This window comes from Calonectris borealis, chromosome 2 (genome assembly GCF_964195595.1).
Source record: "Calonectris borealis chromosome 2, bCalBor7.hap1.2, whole genome shotgun sequence".
Taxonomy (NCBI): domain Eukaryota; kingdom Metazoa; phylum Chordata; class Aves; order Procellariiformes; family Procellariidae; genus Calonectris; species Calonectris borealis.
In genome coordinates this window covers 13,223,265-13,233,335 of record NC_134313.1, presented here as the reverse complement: position 1 = coordinate 13,233,335, position 10,071 = coordinate 13,223,265, and the positions used below count along the sequence as shown (strand labels likewise).

At 47.3% G+C, this 10,071-nt stretch overlaps 2 protein-coding genes across 3 annotated transcripts in view; one reads left to right on the top strand and one right to left on the bottom strand.

Annotated features, from left to right (window-relative positions):
• The first annotated feature begins 6,552 nt into the window (after positions 1-6,552).
• Positions 6,553-10,071, top strand: part of RNF139 (ring finger protein 139) — a 6,839-nt gene continuing 3,320 nt past the window's right edge. Inside the window, exon 1 of one of the 2 annotated variants that reach the window (XM_075141175.1) lies at positions 6,553-6,819. In XM_075141175.1, coding sequence (XP_074997276.1) covers positions 6,639-6,819 — 181 coding nt within the window. In that variant the 5' untranslated portion in view covers positions 6,553-6,638. Of the gene's footprint in view, positions 6,820-8,764; positions 8,973-10,071 lie in introns of those variants that run through there. The other variant, XM_075141176.1, reaches the window with a different exon arrangement.
• TATDN1 (TatD DNase domain containing 1) overlaps positions 7,733-10,071 on the bottom strand; it is a 23,341-nt gene continuing 21,002 nt past the window's right edge. The window contains exon 12 of the mRNA XM_075141179.1: positions 7,733-7,808. Coding sequence (XP_074997280.1) covers positions 7,733-7,808 — 76 coding nt within the window. The remainder of the gene's footprint in view (positions 7,809-10,071) is intronic.

Sequence of the window (10,071 nt, the reverse complement as noted above, 5' to 3'; positions counted from 1 at the left end):
TTCACAAAACTGCATTGCATTAATAAACTTGAGAGAAAAATAAGTAAAGGCTATGATGATGTTTTCAAAACAGGACACTGATTTGGATTTTCTTTTCAAATGTAGTACGCAGTATATCTTTGTCATATATGCATATAATCTACATCTTATATGCATATCAGATATACATGTTATACATATCAATGCAAATAATGTTTAATCTTAAAAATAAATACTTGAATTGTGCAGAATTTTTATATTTTCAATGCCTCAATTTTAAAATATAAAACTGGTTCATAAAACAGAAAATCTGTGCTCCATATCACTTGCAGTTAAGAGGGATAGTGTGGGAACTGGAGCCACCTATACGAGCATGCAAGAAATCAGTCAGAGTAGTTCCAGCGCCCTCCTAAAATTTACGAGGCCACTTCTTTCATCATTGATGGAGCCTGTGCTCTTCAGCCCTTAGTGGTACACCTCCCTCACCCCGCTTAAGTCAAATGAAGGGCTGGGAACCATCCAGCTTCCCAATGAGAAGACGTCTTCTTTGACATCTCTGGAGGATTCCACCTCTTCAAAGACAAGTGTCTGAGACAGTGGCTGTCTGTCTCTCATTATTGACTTCTCCGGACGCCTGGATAGTTAACACAGAGTAGGCTTTTAGACAGCAGTCAGCTGAGAGGAATCCTACCCCACGCGTCTCGAGATGGTGATAAATCCAAGGAGCCAAAATGCCTTTGAATGAGCTTGTTTCTCTCCATTAACAGAGGAATTGAGGCTGACTGGATGTCCAGCTTCAACTCTTCAACATCAGGCAAACATCTGCTAGACATGAGTCTGGATTTCTGCATCAACCCCATGAAATTTATCACCATTTATACCAAGGTCTGGATTTCCCTGGGAGAAGAAAGGCTAGACTGGTCATCGCTCTGAACCTTCTTTTGCACTATACTACAAATCACTTACGCTCTACTTCATGTGAGACAAAACTACCCTCTTCTTCCCACCCCCTCATCAAGATGGTAGCTATATGCAGCCTGAATTACACTAATCCCTCTAACCCAGCCTCGTGCATGGTTAATACTCAGAACTGTCTTTTTGCCGACCAGATTCAATGATTTACAAACAGGTTGCTGAAGGCTTTTCATGGAAGCAATGTTAGGATCCTCCTCTACCAGAGGGGATGTTCCAAGACGACCACATTTTCTCCTGTGGCAAGTCTAGTTTCCAGTATAAGTTTGGATTCTCTCTACTTTTGTCTCTCACATGTTGTCTGTGAACAAATATCTCCCAGATCAGCTCCTCTGAAGACTGAAATCATCCTGAGAGATGTGCCATTTTAGCTAAAACCAGAAAATTATTCTTTCCAGTATGCTTCATTAATAAAAAAAAAAGTGCTACAATACAGAGCAGCTGACACTTTCAGTTGTTTTTGACTAGTTTTATATTAGCTAGCTGGTGTTAACTAGTTTGAAGTGCTCTCACTGGTGACCATCAGTACAATTCAGGCCTATGAACCGTTTTCAGTTATCAAGAACCAGCTAAATTTAGTAGCCCACAAATTAGCAAATAGCTCCCGTTCGGGACTGCGTATGCAAAGGGCAGGGGAGCTAGGGGCAGGGTTGTTCTGCACGTGACTTCTCAGAAAGCTCAGAAAACTGAGCTTTTTCCACTATGTTTTTTTCTGCTAAGGCTTTGTAGCAGTAGTGGCGTTCAGTGAGACTGGCAATTACAGTGTGAACCTCAAGACTGGTAACATTGAACATAGTTTCAACGCTCCTGAGAAGCAGGACGCTTCTGGCAGACACGGCTCAGCCCAGTCATGACAGGGAGATTAATGTTTTCACCGCTGGGATTTCCTCTACAAACAAGGATTTTTCAGGAAGACCGCATTTTCTGCTGTGGTACATCTAGTTTCCAGCATAATTCTGATTCTCTCCACTTTCGTCTTTCACAAAACAAGTAGTACAAACAGTAAAATGAATGCCCAGCCCCAGACTTGAAGGAACCTGCCTTGCTCTTTCTTATTTCACTTTGTAACTCGGGGGTTGTACAATTATATTCCAGATGTTGCTCGAATATCTGAGAGAAACAGTTCTACAAGGCCTCTGCTTTGCGTATTATTGAATTAGAATAGCCAGATCTCGCCTTTCAGTTGTACAACTCACCGCGTGCAGCCATGCATCACCTCGTAAGGGGAAAAAAAGTTGAGTGTACCGTATAATTATTTTCGTTAGCTATGAAAAACAATATGTAGAGCAAGGTTCTATATATTGAATTTGTGTTTTCAAAGGGAAAATTGTCATTAATGAGGTTAAAAATTAACACTGGACCTGCATTTTATTTATTACATTTACAGCTGTATAACACAAAGTATGATTGAGGTCAGAGAAACTGCTACAATGGCAGCATTTGCTCTTCCATGTGCTCCACACAAAATATCACAATCATTTCTATTTCTCCCTCTCAGTCAGGCACACCATTTCTAAATTGTTGTCTGGCATTTGAAAAAATGAGCTGCACCGGCTGTCAGGCTTTTCCAGCTTCCACCTGTCCTAGGAAAGACACATTTGTCTGTGAACAAATAGATATTGAGCTCACGAGAAGTAATAGCCAGGAACATCTACAGAACAGAAACTAATATTAAAATCCAGAAAAATATTGACTATCAATTCCTAGGACAAATTTCTAGCATCTGCTCTGAGATACTTTAAATATATTTTACTACTTTAACGTTCTAGAGTTATTTTTAGTGAGTATGTAATTTGTAATAAAGCATGCTGCCTTTTCTGCCATGGATTAATAACAGGATTGGAGGGGGCCTGGTGAAACCATTAAGAAAGGCTATGATGCCCAACAGGCAAGCACATGACATTGCCTGTCTCGAGCAAGATGCACTTGAAAAATCAAACATCACGGCAGGAGAAAAAGTGATACGTGGCAGTAATAAAAAAAAAAGGATCTTTAATCATTCTTTCTTTTTGCTTGGTTAGTTAGGTCTTTAAATCGAGTCTGGAATACATAGTTCGCAGCTCTGGAAAAGAAGGCAAACCTCTGCAGCAGAGGCCACCATGCGTGCGTGTGGCGAATTATGAAAGAGACATTTCTCCATGCAGTGCTTGGAAAACAAAACAGCAACAAAACCAGCATAGGTGAAGGATCAGGGAGGAGCGATCTGAAGCGGTACACTTCCCAAAGGCCCCAGCACAGGAGAAGCGGAGCCAAGAAAGCCAGAAGCGAGTGGCTGCCCTGAGCACGGTGCCTCCCGGCAGAGCTGGGCCTGGCAGCCGGGTGGGGTTGTCCACGTCCGCCGTCCTCGCAGGGAAAGGACCACGGCAGGCGGTACAGCTCTCCCGTAGGCAGAGAGACACCAGGAAAGGGGTTGCAGTCCTTAGATATATTCCATGTCTCTTTCTTTTCTTGTCTCCTTGCTAAGTATGCTGGTCATAGTTAGGAAACGAGATAAATATGCCAGTGAGCAACTGTTAATATCATTTGTTCTCTTTACACACTTTTTTCACAGGAGGCAAAACCCAAAGGCTCTTTAATAGCTTTCGAAAAAATTATATTAATTTTGACCACTCTGTCAAAAAAAAACCCAAAATAATTTTTACATGACTGAGAGTAAACCCCCAACCTTCTGCCACATGCTGTATAGAACATCAAAGAATTCCAGTGACTTATATTTGTTATTAAAATAAATTGATCTGTGACTTTCTAACTCATAGCCTGATATAGGCAGTGTATTAAATTATTCGGAAAGCATTTTCGAGTGTTAAGTTCTTATTTATTATGAAACAACTCCCTGGGGCATGTTCTTTTGTGCTGCCCTCTCATGGGGTGTAGGCCTGACACCTCACACGTTTTCCAAGTCAGGTACACACAGCCACAATGATACGTGGAACAACCTTCACCTTGGAGGTCAGGACTATTTGCCCTTAACAATTAATCTATACAGGCAAATAAAGGAGCTTTCTGCTTAATTTGTATGTTAGTTTATGAACAAGAAATTGCAGAAGTCCGCAACTAAGAAAACCTTTTTCTATAGGAGTCTTAATATGAATTTACTTAGAATAGGAATTAACCCCCAGATTTACAAAACAGTTGAGACTGCATTTAACCCTAGAAATATGACAAATTTTCCTGAATTTGTATATGTAACTGAAGTGAATACAGTAGAGTTACGCTTGTGTAACAAAGTTGAATTTAGTTTATTATTCCACATTTGAAACTATGTAGTGCAAATTGCAAAATTAAAAATATCCAGTAGGTGTCATCTTCCTACATATTGTATGCATGATAATCAAGTTTAGATTTTTTTTAAATAGAAATTAAATGAAAAGTATGAGTCTTAAACACTGCAACAAATTTTCTGAAGAACATGCGTAAAAAATGTATGAATTTGATCTGATACGCTTTACTAACACTAGGATTTCAGGAATGTTTGCAACCTGGAACTGTTTATGCAGTTATATAATTTGCAGATATCCATGACTGTACTTACATGCTAAATAACATCTGTAAAATACGCCTGTAAACGCACGTATTTAAACCTGAAAATCCATTTAATGGATTCCATGTAATCCACATGTCCTTAAAGCAATATAAATATGTACTACAGCATCGCCTCTGATCCTGAAGCCTGTATTGCAAAAATAGATTTACGATTCTCTTTACTGATGAGGATATTTAATGAAGTCGGAGGGGCCTCGGGAATGCAGGGAATTCCACTTCCGTAAATGGTGTTTTAAGTTGTCGATTTCTTGAAATTACACCTCATATAGGTAAGTATTTTCATGTGGATTATTGAGAATTATTAAGTACACAGATCTGCTCGATTTACATTGCTTTTCATTTCAAATCAAATACTTTTATTTATATTCAGCAGCTTTACACTTAGTTGAGGAGTAAAATTATTCAGGCAACTCTGAATCAGCGTGATTCAGCCATCTTCAAATCTAAGTAAAATAAACACTTTCACATTTTAAACCCTAACCTCTATTATTTGGCGTGGGGATACTTACTAGGTCAGAGTTATGCCTTTCAGCATGTGATTAAAACATGCACTTTGTCCACATCCATGGGTTTTGTAATACAATCCTTTAGCAATCTGGCAACATTTCTGGCTTTGTTAGTGTGGGGCATCGCTTAGGAAAGTTCCTATGCAATACTGCTGCTGCCTGATCCAAAATCCTTTGAAAATAATAGAAAGACTTCCAAGGGCTTAAGCCATGAACCGGTCAGGCACACGACACGGCGGAGCTGCGGCAGGTGAAGCTGCGGGCGGACAGCGCAGGGAACCACAGCCTGGCAGATGCCAACAGGCGTTGGGGCCTGAAACCTGCTTTTAATTCGCACGACCGATGTGCTGGGAAATGCCCGTTTCAGATGGACTAACATGGGTTACACTTTCGCATTTAATTTATTCTTTAACCTTTTTTTTTTAAGTAAAGTCAACTTCAAGTTTCCAAAAGTTAGTCCCTGAATCTGTGGCTTCTGCATGAGGAAGGAAACGATTTCAAAGGAAAATGCCTGTTTTCCACATGATCCTGACCTACGCACCGAGTAAGACAGGGCTTTTGCATCACACACGAAAGAACAGGAAATTCTGCATAACCCTCCCCTAATTAAAAGCTCGTTACTTCTTCAAGGTGAACTACCCGCTGGGCAGCCGGGAGCGGATTCCCTCAGCGCTCCCCGCTCCCGCAGGCAGCGCGGCGGGGGGACGCAGGCGCGGGAAGCGCTGCCGGCAGCGCCGGGCGCGGGGGCTGGGGGCGAGCGGCCTCCGCCCGGAGAGCAGGAGCGGGCTGGCGGGGAGGGGCTCGTCCCACCGACCGCGCCGGGCCGGAGACCGCGAACGCACAGGCTTTTTGTTATTTGAGGATTCTTTGTGACGAAGCGGTCTTCAGGAATACGAGGGATGAACCCGTGTTCATCTTACGTAAGAGCAGGTGGCGCTTTTTTTTTTGCTTTGCTGCCGCGGACGCGCAGCTTGGGCCGGGTGAAGCTTCCCCGAGCAGGGCGCGGCAGGGTGACCCCGTCCTGGCTCGGAAATGCCACCCAGGCGGGCTTCTGCGCCCCCAGCCCGCTCCTGCGCGCCGCGCACCTTCCTCCCGGGCAGGGCTGCACCGCCCGGCCTCGGGGAAACCGGCCCCGCCGCCGCGCTCCCCTCAGCCGGCCCCCGCCTCCCACGCCCGGCTCGCCCCCAGGCCGGGCCCACAGGCCCCCGCGCCTCCTGGGGGCGGCGCCGCCCGCCCGAGGGAGCGGGCCCGCCGGTCACCGAGGCGCCGCCTCAGGCAGCGCGCGCGGCTGGCGCGCACCGCGTCCCCGCGCAGCCATTGGGGGAAATGGGGGAGGGGAGGGCGGTGGCGCGCGGTGCGCGCCCTCTCGCGCGTGGGAGCCGGGGGCGGGGCCGCGCACTGCGACGCCCGCGCGGCCCCGCCCCGCCGCCCCGCCCCGCCCCCGCCGCCCGGCTGGGGCCGGAGCTGCCGAGGGAGCGCAGAGGAACATGGAGGCGGCGGCGGCGCGGCGGGGGGCCCGGCCGGGCCGGGCGGCGGGCGCGGGGCGGTAGCGAGCCCGCCGGCCGCCCTCCCTCCCACACCCGCCCCCTCCGCTTCTTAAGAGGCGGGAGAGGTGGGCTGCCCGCCCCCTCGCAGGGGATGGCGGCCCCGGGCCCTCCGCAGCTCCCGTGGCTGCGGCTGGGCCCGCGGCTGCGGGCCGGGCTGGAGGTCGCGCTGCGGGTGCCCAGCCTGTTCCTCATCGACGCCATCTTCAACTCGTCCCCGCTGCCGGCGGGCTCCCTGTGCGCCGCGCTCCTGGGCGTGCTGCTGCGGCTGCTGGGTGAGAGACCTTCCCTTCCCGCCGCGGGACGGGCCCGCTCCGGCCCCGCCGCCCTTCCCCGCCCGCCCGCCGCGCAGCTCCGGCCTTGGCCGCCGGCGGGGCGCTGGGGGGTCGGCACCCCGGCGGGCCGGGGCCGAGGCCCGGGCCCGTCCTCGCTGCTGCCTGCCCGCGCTGGCCTTGTTTACAGCCGCAGGCGGGCACGGCCGCCGGTCCCCTCCCCCGTCACCGCCGCCCTGCTGCCGGCTGCCGTCGCGGCCTGCCTCCCCTCTGCCCCCTTCCCCTGTCTCTGACCCCTTCCTGCCGCCTGCTTCCTGCCGCCCCGGGCTCCCCCCTCCCCGGGTCCCTGCTCGGGCAGATCGCTTCCCTCCCCTCCTGCCAGCCGCAGCGCCTGCCCCCGCTCCGTGTCCGCTCCCCCCCCGCCTCCATCCCGGCCCCTGACTCCCGAGCCGGCGGGACGGGCCGGCTCCCTCCGCCTCCTTGCTGGTTCTGCATCCTCCCGCCTCCCCGTGGCGGTGTGACCCTGGGGAGGCGCGGGGACCCGCCGGAGCCGAGCCTCGGGCCCGCGCCGGGCGTGGCGGTGGCCGGGCGGGTGCTGCTGGCCATGTGCGTGGGGGCTGTCAGCCCCCACCGCGGCGGGCTTCAATGTGTGACTTCGTGGCGATACATATTTCGGTTTTTTGATTTGTAAAAAGCACTTTGGGTAGCGTGATGTCTTCCTGAAATATGCTGTTAAATCCTCATTTTAGGGACAGCAGTTCAGAAATGCCGGGCACGTGGTTCCCAAATGAAAGAGAAGTCTCTTGAAACTTGCCGATGGTTATTTTTAAGCCTTTTTCTTCCCTGGGATGAAGGTTGAAAATCACCGGCATAACTAGGTGATACTATTTTCAGTGTTACTTGTAATCGTGGGTGCTCACAGAGTCTCAGCCAGGTTGGAGCCCCGTTCTGTGAACTGCTGTGTCGTGTATCGCATCTTGGAGCTGGGAATCCTGAGGCAGGAAGGAAAGGAGAATCCAAAATACGGCAAGAGTTTTTTGCAGGCCTGTGACGTGTTGATTTTGTGTGTTGTTTTGTGTTTATAATAGAAAAAAATAGGAAGGAAATAGGTGGTATGGCTGTTGGGGTAGGAAGCTAAGAACAGTTAAATATCAGTCTTAAGTGTGTGATACCGGGATTAACAGATTAAGGTACTTTTCAGGATTGCATATGATCGCTTTTCTGGAAGGGTTTGGGGGAAGAAGTGGGTAATCCCTCCCCTGCCTCCTGCAAAAGAGCTTTGGGAACAGTTTATGCCAAGAGACTTACCTTCTACTTTGAGACAAGTGGTCTCTGGTTCTTGGCTTTCCAAAATGAAAGAAAAATTAAAATGTAACCACTTAAAGATGATGTCAAAGCCTTCTGTGTGGTTCAGACAACGGGAGTGCTTTTGCATCTATTTTTTCCTCATCTGAATTGAAGGATTATGGGGTTGGGTTTTTGCTGCCGTTAGAATAAATGGCAACATTTATTTTGGATCGTTCTGTATTTAAATAGTTGGAGAAGTTGCCCTTTCCGTTACCATTTGCGGGCTTTGAAAGACTGATCCAAATTTTTCCTGTAGCACAATACTATTTAGCATAGGATAAACGCACAACTTGTCCTCTAGAGACAAAGATTGTAGCTCTGGAGAGATCTGATAGCTTTCAGGGGTGACGTTGAACAGTTCTGAACTATTCTGTGAGCGTAGCTCTTCAAGAATGCTAACAGAGGTCTGTATGATTTCTAAAAAGTTTTACTGCAGGATTCCTCAGTCTGATTCTTCCATCACTTATTTTCCACAAGCACATAGAGTTGTACACAGCGCAGAACCAAGTTCTGCAACCGGAGTGCAATCTTTCTTTAAAAAAAAAATTTTTTTTGAAAAAGATTTTCTTTAAAAAAATTGAAAATTTCTTTTCAGTTTTTTAAGTGTCTCTGTTCCAGCAGAACCACCCCCCCAGGAGTGTGAAACTGCTACTTCAGACAGCAAACCCTCCTCAGCGAGGACACTGATTTTTGAGAGGGTTGCTATAAATACTGTAGTCTGTAGAGAGATGTGGAAGCAAGTAGAATGGCTGGGGCTAGGGAAAAAATAATTTGGCGGTTCCACATGATTAAAATACTCACGTGTAAAGGTAATTGAACTCTGCAACTGACTGAAAGTGGAATCCTAGGTAGTGTGCTGCTATAAAGATACGACAAATTGCAGGAGTAAAAGGAAAAAACGAGAGGGCGGGATTCATTGTAACAGAAGAAATGATTTTAGAAGTAAATGCGTGTGGTTTGATTAAATGCTGTAGCTGTTTGGAGGCTGTACTGGAGACAGTTGGTGATGGGATGGCATAGATAGGAACAGTAAAGATGAGCAGCAGTATATATATGAGACAAATCTTCTCAAAGGAGGAACTGCAGCATTTCCTACCAGAGGGAGAATGGGAAAAGATTTACTGTTATGGAGATGGGGGGAGAGGAGTGCTCTCGGCTCCCCTTCCGAGATGTGAGTTACCTCCTGTGGTCTTTTGAGGCCCCTTTCGGGGGGTCTTGACTTGTCCACGCAAGTGCTGACAGAAATGCTTTACCTTTTGTTAGTCCCTGTCTAGCTTTTTTATTGACTTGTTGTACTGTTTTTAGGATGTGTCTTGTGTGTGAAATGTCAGTGCTTTATGATGACCTATAGTATCCAAATACAGGCCTGTTACTGCAACTGCAAGGAAGAAAAATGGGTTTTGTTAACAGGTGTGTTTCAGAGCAGCCTTTTCTGTGACTTTGGAGAAAAGACAAAGGGTACAAACTTGTCAGCAGTGTTAGCTTTCCCAAAGGTGTTTATGATGGTATGCATGGAAAGGCAATGAAATTGTCAAGCTTATTTTAAAAAAAGTGCTGTATATAACGAATATTCAGCTTTTCATGGAAGAACAGAGCTATGATACAAGGCACCTTCTGAAAACTGAGGCTGTTCCTCAGTCAACTTCACAAGGTTACTAGGTTAATGATTAGTTAAGAAGAATGTTTTTATATCAGCCAATGCTGCTGGCAAGGAATATTGTTAAGGTGCATTAATAACTTTTTTTGTAGTCTGCCTTTTGCTGTTGATTCATGTTGACCCTCTCCCTTCTTACTTAGTCCTCCAGGGGTGGAGTGGTTTTTTTTTTTGATACAAGCAGCTGGCAACACTACTGGTGTAATCAAATGCTGGTTCTTAGCAAAGTTTTTTATTCCCATGATCAAGATACC